General features: G+C 44.6%; 1 protein-coding gene and 1 long non-coding RNA gene across 3 annotated transcripts in view; one reads left to right on the top strand and one right to left on the bottom strand.

The window, feature by feature from the left end:
* Positions 1–2,742: 2,742 nt before the first annotated feature.
* Positions 2,743–18,921, top strand: part of LOC129383126 (uncharacterized) — a 56,156-nt gene continuing 39,977 nt past the window's right edge. The window contains exon 1 of the long non-coding RNA XR_011893086.1: positions 2,743–2,875. This is a non-coding gene — a long non-coding RNA (uncharacterized lncRNA). The remainder of the gene's footprint in view (positions 2,876–18,921) is intronic.
* The window catches only part of LOC140216421 (uncharacterized), a 39,204-nt gene continuing 37,566 nt past the window's right edge, over positions 17,284–18,921 (bottom strand). The window contains exon 5 of one of the 2 annotated variants that reach the window (XM_072286773.1): positions 17,284–18,097. In XM_072286773.1, the coding sequence (XP_072142874.1) occupies positions 18,014–18,097 (84 nt within the window). In that variant the 3' untranslated portion in view covers positions 17,284–18,013. The remainder of the gene's footprint in view (positions 18,098–18,921) is intronic. The other variant, XR_011893085.1, reaches the window with a different exon arrangement.

Raw genomic sequence — 18,921 nt, forward strand, 5'->3', positions numbered from 1 at the left:
CAAGCCACCAAACTGTGCTATATGCTCCCTGTGAACAATATATATATATATATATATATATATATATATATAAATATATATATATATATATATATATATATATATATATATATATATATATATATATATATGTGTGTGTGTGTGTGTGTGTGTATGGTTGAAGAAATGAAGGTGCACACTTATGACAATTGCATTTTGAACGTTTTTACATTTCGTCCATGGCACCACTTTCCTCAGAATAAGCGGCACACATCGTTTATTCTGATGAAGGCCTGTGCCACCACCGAAAAGGTAAAAAAATAAAAAAAATGCAATTGTCGTGAGTGTGCGCCTCCGTTTCTTCGACTAGCTATGCACCGGACCTAAAGAACTTTTTCTTGAACTATATATATATATATATATATATATATATATATATATATATATATATATATATATATATATATATATATATATACATATATTTCTTTTACCTACAAATCAACGAAACATGAGGAGTAAACGGAGAAAAAAAACGCAATAGTCGTACAGAAGTCTAGACAAATATTGCAATTCAACTTCACTTAAGCATGCTGACAATCTCCCAGCATGCATCGAAAAAGATTCAGGGTAATTATTTGAATATCACAAGTATAGGAACCGTAATTTTGCGGTGCTGCATGGTAAAACACATTACAAGGGAATGGAATAATGTTGAAAGTAGAGGTGAAGGAATATCTAGTTTTTGGAATACCAATACAGTACGAACAGTAGGCATGGAATATCGAATTGATTGTTGAATAGACAAGCGCCGACGCCTATATTATCAGCAGAAGTATTTGTTCAGGCCTAATTAGGTACCAGTCTTTTGCTGATCAGTGGAAACAGATAAGTAACTATTACGGAAGCTTACGACGGCTTTTAAACCCAAGTTACCTAATTTTCTTAAAAATGAAAACTGAGCGAATAGCTTGTCAACTTCCTTAGATACTGGTTATACACAAGATTTCGAAGAATAAAGGGCAGCTGTATGACTAGCTTCCCCAAAACACTAAATGCTTGCCGAAAAATATCGATATATTTATGTAGGGCGTCAGGAGTGGCTGAAAATTTAACTTGCGAGCAGTGCTAAAGTAAGAAGTTTCTGCAAATTTGGGCCCAGTAGTTGTAGAATAACACGTGTGAATGACCCGTTACAAGAAAAACGTCACAGGTTGTAACGTTTGATGTAATAATAATAATAATAATAATAATAATAATAATAATAATAATAATAATATCTTTATTAACAATAATCAAAAACAGTACATTCATACAGGCCTGCCAAAGCCTTTGAAGGCTTGAGCGGCAGCGCCTGGCAGGCAGCAAAGCCATACGCGGTACATTAATAGACCAGTTATAAGCAGCGAACTCAAGTATAGAGCACCAAAAAAGGTTATTAGAATTTATACAGTGTCTATGAAAAGAATTTTCATTGAACATAATGAAACACAGAAGTACAGCAATGCGTGTGAACGAAAATTATCACGAGATAATGCATAACCATATACCAGACTGACCGTCATGGTGCAAAGGAATCACAGAATCACATGCACGAACCCAAACAATAACGGTAAATAAACGGAACAAGGACGCCTTTACGAGCAGATAGGCCTTAGCAGTCTCTTTAACTTATATTTCGTTTTTGCACAGAAGGTGCTGTGCGGTAGTTTATTGAAGTAGGTGGGCACATAATGGGCCCGAGCTCTAGTGCCGTACCTAGTGGAACAACGTGGCCTCCAAAAGGGGTCCCTGGGCCTTAAGCAGCGGGAAGCTGTGTACGGAACTAGGAATTGACTAGACCAGAAGTGTTTTAAAACAACCGTTTGCATTAAAAGATCATTGAAATTCGGCATCGAAAGTACTTTGAAACGGTCTGTGTCAGCATTCAGGGTCAGATCATAAGATATGTTTTTTAAGAGGGAGTGCAGTTTCGCATTTATTCTGTTGTGCCAGCGGACAACCACTAGATGCCTAAATTTAAAACAGCACCGAGTGGCAGACTACAAGAAAATGTAGCATGTTACCGCGTGCGCTTCCGCAGCGAGCCAGACAACGATACATCTATTACGCATTGTGTTTTTACATTGCTTCGAATAATATTTTTTTTTCACGTGTTTCACTTCTGATAATTTGAGATACTTTATTTTGCAGACGGAGAAATGTAACCAGGCTTTACCCGTCGGTTGTTGTAGGATCTTAGTTTAGTTTTAATTTTCGGAAAGGCCGACTAGTTCGCTTTCGAAGTCTAATAGCTTGCGTGCAACGTTCGCTTGGTATTCAAAACTTGGAATATTCGCCCACTCCAATAGTGAAAAGCTATAGTAACTTGAGATGGAATGCTGATTGCGAGCTAATTATGTGCGCTGGCATATTGCAATGCTTCTGCGAGAGCATTTGCGTATTAGGGACCCGAAATAAAGAAGTCGTTCATCACGCGAGTTCATTAGAGCAGACAGCCCTGCGAGGCGGCGGCTCATGTAAAAAGCGCGTGTCGCGAGAAGGAAAAGGTCTCCAGGAAGCGCAGAGCATCACGGTGGCTTCGTTTATGTCGCGACAGTATAACTAGTCTGCCGGTCTTTCATCCATCATTCTGCACAGTCGCAAACATTTCCTGATACGTTCAGTTTTTTTAAAATAAAGTTTGTTCAGGCCAGCCAGAACAACGGCGCTGCTATCGCTTGCTTTATTATTTTCATTTTCGCCGAATGCACGTCTGTTGACACGAGGCTGCTGCAATGACTTACGTGTGAGCGCCAGGATGAAGCAACCAAACGCCACGTGTCATCTTTGTTTCCGTCGAAGGCCACGTGATGCCGAATTTTGTTGAAAAACCGCTGGGCTTCGCGCATTATGTGTAAGTGGAATATTTCAGCATTAACATTGTGTTGACTGCCGTTATATGTGCGTTCAACTGCGGTCTTTTCGAAGGAAAAGTTGGTACATCTTCGGTAAATGTATTGCTACAGATGGCGCTTCCGCATAAATTAACTCACTGCGATACAAAACTATAAACAGCTGTCTCTAGGCTTCACGGATATTCTTCATAAATGATACCATGCGCTGCAATATTTTAACCAAGCACGCAGCTAGAAAACGGGATCACATCTAGCACGCATCACACACGTATCGTATAACATCACGTCGCACATCTTATTATGCATACAATCTTAGACAAAAATGTATACGAGTCGTAACGGGACTGCAACATAAATTTACTACCCATTACTATCACCCTACTCCATATTCCAATGGAATGCGAGAGGCTTGAGGTCACGTATTTCGGAGTTGCGGCAGTTCGTGTTTGACAACCACTTCCCTATACTGGTTATCTGTGAACCGAACTTATCAGCCTCCATAAGACTATCAGGGTATGAACCTTTTGTTTCAACCACGTGTGTCCGAAGTAGTAAGGTTTTGGTTTACATCCGCAAAGACCTTACGTATTTTTCCCAACCCGTAGTGCCACGCGACGGTAACCAATACGTCTGTGTTACTGTGAAAAAGAAGAGGCTGTCTTTTACTCTTATTGGCGTCTACCTATCCCCAACCAGTCAGTTTGACAGCAAAAGACTACAAGATATCATGACTGCTACTCCCGGTCCTTGGATAATAACAGGGGATTTCAACGCTCACCACCATATATGGGGAAGCTCCAGGATAAACTCGAGGGGCAGGTCACTAATATCTTTTGCATCAGGCCACAACCTATGTCTTCTAAACGACGGAAGCCCGACATTTCTGCGAGGAACAACGTACAGAGAGACAGAGAAAAAAAAAGCATTTATTCGAATCATCGAGGTGGTTGCTATGAGGTCGAGTGGGTGGTGTCCTCATTCCAGGACTCCACTGGCCATGGCTGCTCGACGTACTTGCTGGACGAGAGCTTCTTGTCCCGCCAGGGTATCGCCGGTCAGCTGTACCTCCCACCGCTCAAATGACGTGCTAGGCGTCTTTAAGTGTTGAGGTTTGCCCCCGCACCCCCACGAGATGTGGAAGAGTGTAGGGTGTGTGTCGCCGCACCAGGGGCAGATGCCGCGATATGTATGTGGGAACATTTTACTGTATTTGTGTAGGTTAGCAAATGTGTTTGTCTGAATAAGTCGGAGAGCTACGGCATCTTCAGTGCTGAGCTTTCTGTGAGGCGGAGGATAAATCCTGCGGTTGAGTCGCTGGATCTCGAGTCGGTCGCAGTAATTGGACGGCAGGGGCATGAAGGTAAATGGTGGGGATTGATGAGACGATTCGTCTTGCCCCGCTCGGTTGATTAGCGCTCGAGCTAGGGCGTTCGCCCTCTCGTTTCCCTCCAGACCCGCGTGGCCCGGCGTCCACGTGATTTGATGGTATTCTTGCAGCCTCGGGCCTAGAATCTGAGCCGCCAGCAGCGGTGTTCGTCCGTTGGTAAAGTTACGGCAGGCCTGTTGCGTACAGCACCTGCCTTGACTTGACTTTTGTGTCACGTTGCCTGACTTCGAGCGTGCAGTGGTTCACCGATATTGAAACCCATGGAAGTGATCACATTCCGACCTATGTGATAATCGATGGATTAGACGCCGCATTACCGGTTGTATCTCGCCAAATCGACTGGTCAGTCTTTCAAGCTCGTGTAGAAGACACAGCAAGAAACGTATCGCACGCAAATCAGAAGAAATAATTGCTGACGCAATGCAAGATTGCACGCGTTGCTTCACACATTCATCAAAGCGTACAGAGAATGACATTGAGTTGGAAAGGCTTCGTGCACTACGTCGCCAAGCTGAAAGGAGGTACAGGCGCACGAAGTCAATTCTTGACCTCAGAGAAGCTCGGCGCATGCAAAAGAAGATAAAGCGGCGAATGGATAAGCTAGCGGATCAAAGATGGAAATGCTTTTGCGAGTCACTGGACCCCCGCAAGCCATTATCCCGTGTGTGGCGTACCCTACGGGGTCTTAGCTCAAGCCCCCAGCAGCGTCGCCCTTTCAACGCCCTTGCTCTCTATGAAAACCGCCGCGAGATAGAAGTTGCGGAGGAATTTTGTGCGAAAGTCGCCGGCGGCACAAATTTAGTCTTTGACATGACTTTAGGTGACATCCCCGGTCTACGAGATACAAGTATGGACGCTCCATTCTCTTTGGAAGAGTTAGAAGCTGCTATGGCGCTCTGTAGGTGTTCTTCACCAGGGCCCGATGGGATAACATATAGTGGTTTGCGCCACCTAGGTCAAGAAGCACGAAGAGAACTCCTCCGCCTTTTTAACAGCTCATGGCGAGATGGTGTCGTCCCACAGGAATGGAAACGAAGCCGCCTGGTACCGCTACTAAAAACTGGAAAGTCACCGCTCGAACTGGCATTGTATCGGCCGATAGCACTTGCCAGCTGCGTCGGGAAACTCATGGAACGTATGATCCTCATGCGTCTCGAATGGTACCTTGAACACAACAAAATTTACCCTGATTCAATGGCGGGATTTCGACGAGGCCGTTCATCGATTGATAGTGTCATCGATCTGGTGTCATCTGTAGAACAACAAAAATCTCGGAAGCGATTATCAGTAGCACTCTTTCTTGACGTGAAAGGCGCCTACGACAATGTTTCCCATCAAACCATTCTAGACGCACTTCTGACAGTTGAACTAGGAGGGCGAGTATATCGATGGATCAGAAACTACTTGACACAAAGGTCCTTGTTCGTGCGTACGGAAGATGGTCCGACTACCGACCACTACACATGCCGAGGCGTTCCCCAAGGCGGTGTTCTAAGCCCTGTTCTTTTCAACCTCGCGCTTCTTGGGCTGGCTGAATCCCTACCGGAAACAGTGAGTGTTTCAATATACGCCGACGACATCTGCATCTGGACATCAGCTGTCACTCGCCTGCAGGTTCGCGCAAAGCTACAGCAAGCAGCAACACAGGCATCTGACTATCTTCAGACACAAGGGCTTACCATCTCAACAGAAAAATGTGCGTTAGTCGCTTTTACGCGAAAAGCGATGTCTGGTTATCCAGTGTACATCAATGGCCAGCCTATCTGCTACAAGAAAAATCATCGGTTTTTGGGTGTCATTGTTGACCGGGACCTCTCTTGGAGCCCTCAGGTTGCCCACTTGAAGAAGAGGCTCACATCTATTGTTCACATCTTCAAGTTCATCGCCGGCAAAACATGGGGATCGTCAGTGGGCTCCATGCTACAGTTATATCGAGCACTTTTTATCGGATTTCTACGCTATAGTTCTCCCGTGCTTGCTAAAACATGCAAGTCAAATCTTCGAGAACTTCAGAGCGTGCAAGCACAGGCACGACGTGTTTTTCCTAGGCCTTCCGCGGAGCGCCTCAACAGCAGGAACCATTATAATGGCTCAAGACCATCCGATCACGACTTACATCAGCACCGACTCGCTTAGGGCCCATGTTCGTCATATTTCATGGATTCAATCAAGCTTTCTTGCCTGTCTGCCAGAACGACGACCACAGGCATCCTTCTCCAACGAGGTCAGCAAGCATCGTGCCTCCCTACCATGGGGCTTCACACCATCAGCACGTTCAACCTCAGCTTTGTGGTGTTTAAAACAACCTCAAGTGCGTCTTACGGTTCCAGGGATAAGAAAGAAGACCGACTTGCCTACCTTGGCCTTGAAGCAAGCAGCTCTGGATTGTTTGCACACTTTCTACTTTGACCGCGTCCACATATATACGTATGGCTCTTCCACCCAGACCAGCTCCACCGGGGCAGTGGTTATACCATCACAATCACTAAGCATCCGATACAAGATTTCTCACTTGACAACATCGACCGGTTCGGAGCTTGTTGCCCTCCGAGGTGCCGTAGATTATATTAACAACCAACCGGCTAATCGGTGGGCAATATTCTGTGATTCAAAGGCGGCCTTACAATGTCTTCTGTCATCTCTTCGTCGCGGGTCCTGTGAACAACTCGTATCGGAGATACGAGAAATGCACCATCACATGATTGCGAAAGGGCACGACGTCGTGTTTCAGTGGCTGCCTGGCCATTGCGGTATCTCCGGCAACGACGTCGCTGACGAAGCTGCTAAGAAAGCACATGAAGGAGCAACCGTTGTTTCTATACCTTTATCGCGGACTGACGCAGCCCAACACTTAGGCAAGCTAGCGCACCGTATGACATTGGAGAAGTGGCACACACCTGATTTCACTCAACATCGATTGCATTCCCTCGATCCATCTATGCAACTGCGGCTGTTACCAGGGCTTCCGCGTAATGAGGAAACAATGCTGTGCCGCTTACGCTTGGGCGTCGCATTCACGAATGCATATACGTTTTTAATTGGAATGGCTGATAGCGCCAAGTGCAATGCCTGCGGTGTCGAAGAATTTATAGACCATCTACTGAAAATGAAAGACAAGAACTCTGCACAGCTCTCAACCAGTTAGATAGAAAACCGTTCACCTTGAACAAGATCTTGGGACCATGGCCTCGCATATCGCAGCTACAAAAGGCCACAAAAGTGCTGCTGCGATGTTTGAAAGATACAGGATTGAGTCAGCGTCTGTGATCCGGACTGAGTGACTGAACAATATCTCCGGTGGACTTTCTCTTCTTTCTTTAATCTTTCCGTCCCCGTTTCCCTTTCCCCAGTGTAGGGTAGCCATCCGGGCTCAGTCCTGGTTAACCTCCCCACCTTTCATTTATCATTTGCTCTCTCTCTCTCTTTAATACATCAAACTATAACTTACTTCTCTTTACTAAGTGATTTGTTGGTTTCGTTGAAAAGTTACGAAAAGGAATTACCACCATCACCTGTTGAATATTACGTTGTGAAGTCTTAATGCGATCATTAGATAAAGTGTAGCTTGTATTACTATGTTGGAGTAATAGTTATGTGCTCCATTTTGCCAAACGAATGTGCCGTAGTTGCGAGTATGCCAGTCAGCGTATATCATAGCCACCACAAAGCCATTGTGACCGTCCTTACTAAGTGACAACGAGTGATGCAATAAAGTCTTTACCACTAGTTTTCTTACCACGATCTTTAGATCTGCACTGGTAATCCATCTTCACTAGGTGGTATGGCCTTGAATTTTTATTAGTGTAGCTTCTTGTACACAGGAATGGAAGGTGTAAATGTAACTTATCAAATTATCTCGTTCGATGTTGGTGTGACGTTGGTCTTTACACAACAGATTATCAGGGATAAAATGCGCGATCTCCTAAAATTTATAGCACGATGCAAATGCACCACTTCAACATGTCACCAAATTATGCGACGCATCAAGCGATTTCCTACTTTGCAATGTAAATTACGTGTGAACTAATGAAATGCTTGCGGAAATTACGAAAGAGAAGCTCTCTTACGCCTAATAGCATAAGAGTGCATTACTACTGGACGGTTGCCAATAGTGGCGAAGGCGTCGAAGTGCTCCTACAGGCATAAGTCATACTAACGCAAAACGACGTTTTGATCGTTGTAGCGTGCCAAGGGAGACGACGCTTAAAGCAGCATTGCCAGTGCAGGAAAGAACGAAGGTTTATTGCGAGCGTGGCTTATAAGGACATGATGCAGCGCGCTGTACACACTGCACATCAACGATGGGCATCTGCGCTGATATAGTCACTACATGTGTCCAATACAATAGTCAGGAGTATAGAACGTATTCTCGATAGCCTTAGCTCGTCTATTTGTCGGTTATCCTTCAGATTGCGGATAAACGAAAAGTTGAAACTTGCCGATAGCGATGCTATGGAATAAGGGCGCTGATAAGCCGACTTTCTGCTTTTGCGATAATGTGTTCTCTCTCTGGTGTGGTACTTGTCTCCGTCAATTGACTCCGGATCGAATCCTCAATATATCGGCTTATACATAGCTACACAAGTTCTTCAGTATGTTGTGAAGGTACACGCTCTGTTGCTTTAAATTGTTGGTCAGGTTTTAAACTTTCTTGCAGCTCAGTAGCTACGGGCTGTGCTACTGAGAGCAAAGTCACGAGTCTGATTTCAGCATTTGTGGGTCGCATTCCTCTGGAAGAAGGAAGCATGAACGCTCGTTTACTTTGCTTCATATTCGCGTTAAGCAACCACAAGTTGTCCGATTTATTTCTGAACATTCACGAACACACTGTGCAGCTTCATCCTGTATATTCGCGGCATTACTAGAGCATTCCTTATCAGCGATAGTTTCAATTATCCTGGTGGTATTTATAAGCGATAGATGTGATTACTTCTCGTGAATTCCATATATAACGCAGAATCACAAGTTTGTTTCCAAGATACGATATGCGGTGTCCTCTTTATTCCTTCAAAGTTTTATGCGAATCTAAAGTTTATTTTCTTTTTCTTTTTTTTGACAAATAAAAGTAACTACCCCTTGCATCGTTAAACAGCCTGTTCTTAAATTTTGCCCACGTTCCTCGAGCAGTTGTTTTAGGCTGAGGAAATAATTCAGGCTGAATGCCTAGGCAACAGAAATGATAAGCTTTGTCCTAAAGATGGTTTTCAGAGGTTGTGAGATGGTGCTTTTTTATGTGTTTCAACTAGCAAAGTCCGTAATGCCGACATTTAGGCGCCCTTACATGTACGAACTATCTGGATGCTGGAAGCGCTAGAAAAGAAGGGTTTTCTGGGCTCCCCTCTCTATGACGAAAATTGTATCCGCTAATGATATTCGGCATAGTTCGTAAATAATCCGAAATGGAGAAACGTATGTACAGCGTAAACAAGAAACTGCAAGTCAACACCTAAACGGTGCTTGTAGTACCTGTGATTTACACTGACACAGTGCATTTTTTTCAACAACTCGTTTATACACCGCTTACACGAGGCTGAGGAAACTCTTGCGCTGGCACGTTGGCATCAGTGCGACACTGCTAACAAGTGTTGTGAATGTACCCTAAGGATGCGCATTAGTAATGCCCACGGTGTCTAATTTCCTGCCATATAAAGGCAGCAATCCAGCCGTTCCTTGCAACACGTGAGGTGTGCGTCGAGACTGATGACGGCAGGATGCGGCTCCTGCTTCTCTTAGCAAACACGACTCCTGCAGAGGAACCCAATGCAAAAAAGGACGCCACGCTACATTTCTGCTACGTACCCGCGATAAGAATATTGTGCGGCAATATGAAGCAGAAGGCTACAGCGCAGGAACCGACATAGGAGGCACACGAAGTACACAGACGCAGGCAGCGCTGCGCTGCTTCTGTTAACTTTGTGTGCCCCCTCTGTTGGTTCCCGCGCTGTAGCCTTCTGCAATGTTCAACCAAGAAGCCCTAGTGGTTACACTGCTCAGCTGGTGCATATAAATCGGCGAATAATCACAGCGTGCAAACAATGCAAACAACTTTAATTCAATGCCCACCACTATTTCTCGGTGGCTGCGGCATCCTGCTGCTGAGCATCTGGCCCCGAGTATGATCACCGGCTGCATCGGCCGCGTTGCAATGGGATTTGCCCGAAGAAATGCTAAAATGTTAGGGTCTAATCGTCGCACAAGCTGTGATTGGCCACTGCTGGAGAAAGGCTATGGCCAAAACTGTCCGTTGGTGTCGGCTTGCCTCTGGCGACCATATTTTGGTTCTTTGTTTTATTTGAAGAAACGTTTGAGGCGCATGCATTGTTACGACTACCAGCGCTAAATTCAAGAGAACGCCTGACGAAAGGCTGAAGCGCCGACTTTATGACGTGCTTGCAAGTTTCCTGAACTCGTCACACTAGTTAAGTATCTGCCGCTACGTCTACAGTGTTGCGCTTGCTTCAGTGTCAATTCTAGCACTTCACTACATCACTGGTTTTGCAACGCGTACGAAGAATTGGGTGCTCGTAAAAACAACCGCGGGTGATAAAACGTACTCTATCGGCACCCAGTACAGCGTCTCTAGTAGAATTACTAGGTTTGTGGTGTGACAAGCATTTAATTCGGTGTCAAATATGTGGTGTGCAAATGCAATGTGCAAACGCCCGTCCGTTACCGCCGAAAGGACGCCCTTCCACGACTTAAGTTCTTCTCGGTATTGTTTTGAAATCAGTTAAAGAGCTCTGCACCACACTTCATTTAATGTGAGCCTTTTATGGTAATACATATGTATCGTTCACTAGAAGTATAACTACAAGTGATGGGAGAGGTTCCGCAACTTTCGCTGCCGAGGCAGCTATTTCACGGTGGTTATTTAGCTAGTTTTTCTTCTGTGGTCTCGTGATGCAGCACGCTCGGTCTGGCCTCAGAGGACACATGCGCTGGTCACAACGCTCGGCTAGTGTTTTGAACGATGACCAGGAAGTAATGACAGAGGGAATTGACTGGGGCAATTACGCTTTGGGCACATTAAAACTCGCTTTCATGTGCAGGCAATGAGAGTTGGGAGATACGATAACCTTTAGGAAGGGTCAAACATGTAAACTAAATTGGGCGAATTATGTAGCTGTGACGTGATAAGAAAAAAAAATTTCATCAGAAATTGGGCATTTGTCAAGTTCTAGAATAAAGCCTATCTCCTTCTCATTTTGTGACAAGATGAACCGAATTTGTGTATAAGATATGACTTATGAGTTAACCGACTAAACATTAAATCAGTGAAATTTTGTTCTGTGGGTCAGTGGCGCATTCACTAAACACACGTCATGGCCGTCATTGGTCTATAGGAAAGCACGCTCGCTCCACAAGCGTCGTCAAATTCAGGGGATATCTTTATGTAGAGTTATCTTCTACCATGCTCACCTTCTATAGAGGTGTTCGGCAGGCCACATGGAATGTTCTTACGGAGAGGAGTTATGGTGATTTTAAGTATTTTTAAGCACATCGAGCTTTACCTACTATTTAAACCACCGCAGTACATAGGTTACTGGCTACAGCGTTGTGCGGCTGAACTCAAGGTCGCAGGTTCAATTTCGGCGGCGGCAGCCGCATTTAGATGGGTCGAAATAAAGAAAAAAGAAGTGTCTACTTAAAACCATTGCGTGGTCAAAAACTAAGGCGCAGTCTACACTACGACGTGCCTCATATTTGCACATTTGCGAAAATGGCATTTTTAATGTTTTTACGTTTCGTCCATGGCACAGCCTTCGTCAGAATAAGCTGCACACATCGTTCATTCTGACGTGGGCCTGTGCCACCGCCGAAACTGAAAAAAAAATAACACAATTGTCGTAAGTGTGCGCCTTCGTTTCTTCGACTGCCTATGCACCGAACCTAAAGAAATTTTCCTTAAATTATATATATATATATATATATATATATATATATATATGTATATATATATATATATATATGTGTGTGTGTGTGTGTGTGTGTGTGTGTGTGTGTGTGTGTGTGTGTGTGTGTGTCTGTGTGTGTGTATCTCGTGAGCCTTGAGGGGGCTGCGAATAATAAGCTGACCACCATTTATTCAGCCGTGCGCCGGCGTAGGGAAAGATTGAGTAGCCGCTCTACAGATGTAAACAATATGTCTGGTTGCAGTGTTGATCATGTGAACAATTACGTTTGATGCTCAGCTTCAGTGGTGTATTCCGTGCCTTTCTCGTGTAGAAAAACATATGTGGGTCAAGCTGGCTGATGTCTTAACACTAGGCTGAAAGAACATTCCAATTCCACAAATGCGATTGCACACACATATATTGCAATGCACGTAAGACACTGCAACTGCCAAGGTAAATGAACACCCAAGTTTGATAACACCACAGTCCTTTATAGGCACAAAGATCGAAAACAAGAGAAGTTTTAGAGGCTCACGACATAAAGAAGAAGGTGGCAGGGTGTGTCAGTTATTCTTCTAAAGCCCTTCATGACACTGAGATGTCTTTTCTAGATACGACCTAAAACGTGGAATTCTTAGTTTTTTTTGCGACCTAACATCGATAAATAATCATTGTTGCTTTTTGGGTTTTTTTCATGCACTTTGATGACACCTGATGACATAGGACATGTCGGGTTTATATGATCTCTAACCTTCCCAATAAACTTGCAGTTGCAATTAGCACCGTGTGCCGTCTTTTCTTGTTCCTTAGCTTGTGTACAAGTAGTGCACGCTGTGAATTTAGCTGTGCTTCCATACCAACTAGCGCATTTTTCACTTTTGATCAATTTACGTTCGTAGTTGGCTGCCCCGCAGGCCTGGGTGAATTAAACACGGAACCTTCTTTACATTCGATAAAAAAAGAGGTAGATTATACGTAATATGTTAGCTACGGTTAGAGCGCGTGGGTTTATTGCGGCTTTCCTAATGAGTTGCGTATTCAAGCAGCATCATGAGTGTGTTTTATGAGTGGTGCAAATTGATTCCGCTGCCCCGGAGTAACTATATTTGCGACCATTATAACACTTAGAAAAATTGTGCTGAGTACACTGGCAGATTAGTATGGGAAGTTGAACGTATGGGTGTGTAATCGTACGTGAGCTTGCATGTGCATATGGATGTTCAGAATGCGAATGTTCATGACTAATTAAAAATGGCGTTCCTTGTTGCTGTCCAACACAGCACAGACGCACACCATGGCTACAAGATCACGTTAATGAAATTTATTGCTGAACAACGAATAAGTGTACACGTAAAAAAAAAGAATTTCTTCTACTAATAGAACGCCGTGATGAAATTTGCAATAATATTATTGAGTAACTTTTATATATTCTCGATTTTTCATGAAATTTTGCTTCCGCTACAATCGCGATTGGTAGCTTGCGGGACGTTTCTGCCCTCGCGGATACCTGCGGACGCGTCAACTGTTTCCCCTGTACAGAGCGAACTTTCCATGCTCACGAGAAGATTGCAGTCCGCTGCGAAATCCTGCTGCAGTCGCAGTACTTAATTTCGGAGACACCGCAGTAGCGTCCTTTATTTGTCCTTTCTATGTAGTATCAACCGATTTAAGTGTCCCTTAATTTCTCTGTGTGGCAAAGTTGACTACTTGATTCTATTAGCGTTTTTTTTTTTATTTTCTTTGGCTAGGGATGGTTTCGTATATGCCTTTCGCAATAAGCTACCCACGCGTGAACCCATGGCGTGGACGCTGCTCAAAGCTTTGAGACGGCCTACAAAAGAAATCGTGCGACGAGGACACCGGATCGTCCTTAGTGTCCACTGTAAGCCATTTAACACTGACACCCAGTGCTCGTGACCGCTTGAACTTCCAACGCTTCAAGGAAGTATGCCTCGTCGCCAGACCCATCTTCGTCGCCAGTCATTTCCACCTGTCGCACGTTCAATTTACGTTTGTAGTTGGCTGCCCCGCAGGCCTGGGTGAATTAAACGCGGAACCTTCTTTAGATTCGATAAAAAAAGAGGTAGATTATACGTAATATGTTAGCTACGGTTAGAGCGCGTGGGTTAATTGCGGCTTTCCTAGTGAGCTGCGTATTCAAGCAGCAACATGAGTGTGTTTTATGAGTGGTGCAAATTGATTCCGCTGCCCCGGAGTAACTATATTTGCGACCATTATAACACTTAGAAAAATTGGGCTGAGTACACTGGCAGATTAGTATGGGAAGTTGAACGTATGGGTGTGTAAGCGTACGTGAGCTTGCATGTGCATAAAATGGTCTAAAATGGACGTAAAATGTGCATAAAATGGCCATAAAACGGTCTTTCTGACCGCGTTTTCGAGCGTCGTGTGCGGCATACACTAACAAAATGGTTTCGGCCATTATAATTTTTCCAATACCTCCATATTGCTGGACATCTTGCCGCTTTTTGATGTTGTAAGCCGCATTTCGGGCAGGTGGCAGTCTTTGATTTAACAGCATCAATGTTCATTTCTGATTCACAGGTGCTGCCGCTCTGGTTGCCTCGGATTTCAGCGACCTCTTCTTTGCTCTGTTCTTTAGCACGGCAAATCTGAACCATTTTTGCGTAGTTGGAATTTTCAGAAATGTTCTTCGAACTTCTGCATTAAAACTTTCCGATCATTCGTCTGCTCCTCGTTTTGGAACTTGCAAGGCGTGTTTACCGCACCTTCATCTTCACCGATAGTCATTGAAAATGTAGTGGTCTGAACATCCTGGGGCTGTAGAATCAGCCTTGTCGCTGTTGCAAGAAGTTCGAACTCACTTTTCCAGATATTATACATTTGAAAAATCTCGCCAGTAACGTCGAGAGGCTTGGGCGCTGGTAGCAGAGTCGAAGTCATCGTCGTGGCTCGTGGTTGTCGTTCCGGATGAACCCTTGTCTCTTACATGGGAATCAATACTGCTGTATTGCTGCTGTTAAGCCCTGATCCTGTGGCAAAACTTGCCGCACGGGCAGGAACTAACTTTTGATCCCACTTCTGACACCATGTAAGCCAGACGAGCAGCAGGTAACAAAAAGCCACCTTATTCCGGAACCCAGCCGAGTATATAATGAGCACTGCGATAAGTAGTGGGCGTGTTGCACACGTGCACTGGTTGACTTCCAAGCATGATATTGCGCTCCAGTACATCCACCATATTTTACGCCATCTTAAGAATGCGCATCGTCAGGCCATCAGAAAAGCGATTCGCCTACATGCACGCGCGACTCTCGAGAAAAATAATAAATTCTGGGGTTTTACGTAACAAAACCACGATATGTTCAGGAGGCACATCGTAGGGGGGCACTCCGGACTAATTTTGACCACTACGGGTTCTTTAACGTTGACCGAATGCGGGGTACACGGGGACTCACACACGATAGCCGCCTTAAAAGGGGGAGGTCCCGACACCAAGCAAAATGGTTTAAAATAAATATTTGCGTTTCGACTCCCCCACGAGGGTCTTATTCACGATGAAGCAGGCGGCAGAGCTAGCGCCCTTTTTTATGTGCGGCTCAAAACATGACTAGTGCACTTGGCATCCATGGACGGCAGATTGCAAACACCAAATCAGGCGAATGCATAGTGGAAGACAAAAGAGTGACAAAAGCTTAATGATACGACATGCAGAGACGTCAACCTGAGCTGCATTTCTCTAGCCAGATAATATGCACTGGGGGGAAAGGGGCAGAGAAGAAAGAGGAGCATAAAGGGTGACGGTGACGACAGAAGGACGGTGCAAAAATTGAAGGGGTGCTTAATCATGCCTATGTAGATGAATTCGAAAGCATCGCGAGCATCACGTGATGTCTATGCTCTTTCAATGGCCTTAATTTAACGTTGCCTTAAATAACACCAACTGTTGAGGGTTGGACTCCAAACAAAATCGTGTGCTCCAGTGCCTTAATTAACTTTACCCTAGCACCAATTGTCGTGGTTCGACTCTAGCGACAGATCGAGGGCTGTAGTGCCTTAAATACCTCAATCTTAATAACTGTACCTTAATTACCTTCGCCCAAATTAACACCTAAAGTTGTGGGCTCGACTGGCACAGAAATTCTTGGTTTTGACTAGTACTAAAGGCCGAGAGTTCGTAGCCTTTTTTGACCATAATGGTCAAGCCAATGACCACGCCGGATTTCCGGCCTCATGCCATAAAATGCTTTTGCATTAAAACATATAAAAGCCAGTTGGTCTACTCAATGGCTACATCCCACTCCATAGTTCACCATTGTCGGAGAAAGTTGTTTTAAGCCCTTGGCAGGACGTTAATCCAAGTTTTAAGACCAGTCAGAAGCAGCTTGACTTTTTAACGCGACAGCGTTAAGTGCCATATGTCGCAGAAAATCCGGCGTCGGCATTCACTGTCCAGCGTCCTGCGTTGGACGTCACTTCGGCAAAAAAAAATTTCGCACCACGCATACACATTCACGAAGGCTATTCATGTGGAGCAAGGCAATTGCTCAATTTTCCTTGCGAAATTACTCAATTCTCAAGGTAAACTACGTTGAAATTCGTGAAGTACGACTTACACACAACTTACAGACAAGGTAGCGACGGGTTGTATGATTAATATACGAGAAAACATAATTCTGTCATGTGAAAACTAAAAAATAACCAAAAGCTCTTTTCCAGTGTTTCTATCATTCTTTGAGCGGCAATGGAATCCCAGATGTGCGCGCGCAAATCTCAAAGGCCACGAAGCGGCGCGCTTGGTTTCTTGCAACATCTCCAGATGGCGCTCGTCTCCGCCGCTTCGCGGCCTACGCATAAGGCCACGTTTCTACCGAAAAATTCCCCTTCGTTATAGCGTACTCCGCCAGCGTTTCCCGGTAAACATTACGGTTACATAAGTTGCAGTTGCAGGGAAGCGTGAGAAGCACTAAGAGATCTTTGAACGCTATTGCGTTTCACTCTTAAAGGTGAAATTTAAGCGTCCTTCATATCTTTAAAAACAGCGGGAGAAGTCTACGGAGCGATGTCACAAGAACGAAAGCGATGTATTGAAGCCCGTCGATTGAAGCAAGGTGCATGCGCAGTGGAGAATACCTGTCTAACGGCATCGAAGGAATATGTATGCCTTTCCTCACAGCAGCACGCATTCATTCTGGGGGACAACCCAAGAATAGACGCGAAACGAGTGGCGCATAAGGTTCTGCTAAATGAAGGAAAATAAGGAAGATAATGTATGTTGAATATAATGCACTATTCCATCAAGCGGCTGACCTATAACTATAACCGTGCATGGTAGTTTAAGGAGGGCACACCAGGGAGAGACGCTCTACTTGTCTTGTGGCCCGAAAGCCTACCGCCGGCTATACCGTGCCGATGGCCACGCCAAGGACCGGACAGCACTATTTTCGTCGCCTTCTCGTGCTTGCGAATAAGTGCACTTCCTCAGTCTACTGAACTAGGGCGCTAAATTACGTTCAGGTCTTATTTATTAATTGCTATTTTACTGCTTACTGGCCATGCCTTGTCGGTAAGCATGCAGGAGTGGTATAAGCGTGTTTTCTGGTACTCGAGTTTGGCGGACATAGTCTTTCGCATACATATGCAAAAATATATCCGGCGAGCAGCCCAACAGCAGCCACGCCCAATCCGGCATGGTAGTAAAGAAAGCTTTCTTTGAAATCAGTATAGTGAAGAGGAGATCTTGTAAATTCGTTTTATTTGAAGTCCATATATAGTGACCACATTAAAAGCACTGGCCTTTTTGCGATGGGTCGGTGATTCGAGGGTGCATTTTTTTCTTTATCTTTTTTTTTGGCGCTGTAAATCAGCGATTATCAACCGGAGATGAAGTCCTTCATCCATTTTACTCCTTCGAGAATGTGCCTTACGTCCTTGGGAAGCAAGCGCCCGGCACATCGCTGCAAGGGCATTGAGAAAGCAAAATATGTGTAAATATGCGCAAATAAGTGAGCTGACAGTGATGGAAGGCGTGAGGCAATAATTAAAAGAACGTCCCCTAGTGTTTCAAGTTTAAAATGTTCTACTCGTGAAATGCGCTACCTTTACTCTAACTTAGACCAGTGATGTAAGATTTAAGACAACTGATATGCGAATATCGGGAGTAAACTAAATCGTCCGGCCGTACTGAAGTACAGTAGAATGCCTTTAGAACGGAACAACCCGTGGAATAAAGCATTACGCATGTCCCGGGAGCCAAGGACGGGAAATTGGCGTTCATCGATAAATGCAGCAGTGACGAATATGAATGTAGTGATGATGATAATGAGTGGCCGAGACATTTGCCGACAATGAAGAAATAGCGGCAATCGATGCCCTACGGCTGTACCCTGCATCATCCTCAGGCTTCGCACGTAGACCTTGATGTCGTTATTAGTATGCAAAAGCAAATTAGGGCCTTTCACAATTTTTGAAGTCATGTTAAAGGTTCAGTTTTCCTGAACGTGCTTAAGCTGCTCTTTTGCGTGCGGCACAATGCGTGATATACTTATGACGAAGAGATATTTGTAAGGAAGGATTTTGGAGGTGTTAGGTGGGTTTAGCTGGAAACATTTGTAGAACTTATAAGCACTTGTTGCTTCGTGGCCAACATTAACACATACTCCTAGGCCATCTGAAGACCCTTATTAACACGGTCGCGCAGCATTAGCGTGTCGTCAATCCGCTACTGGCATATTCATGTGTACGCGGATGGATGGATGAATGGAAAACTTTATTGACTAAT

Source organism: Dermacentor andersoni, chromosome 3, assembly GCF_023375885.2.
Source record: "Dermacentor andersoni chromosome 3, qqDerAnde1_hic_scaffold, whole genome shotgun sequence".
NCBI lineage: Eukaryota > Metazoa > Arthropoda > Arachnida > Ixodida > Ixodidae > Dermacentor > Dermacentor andersoni.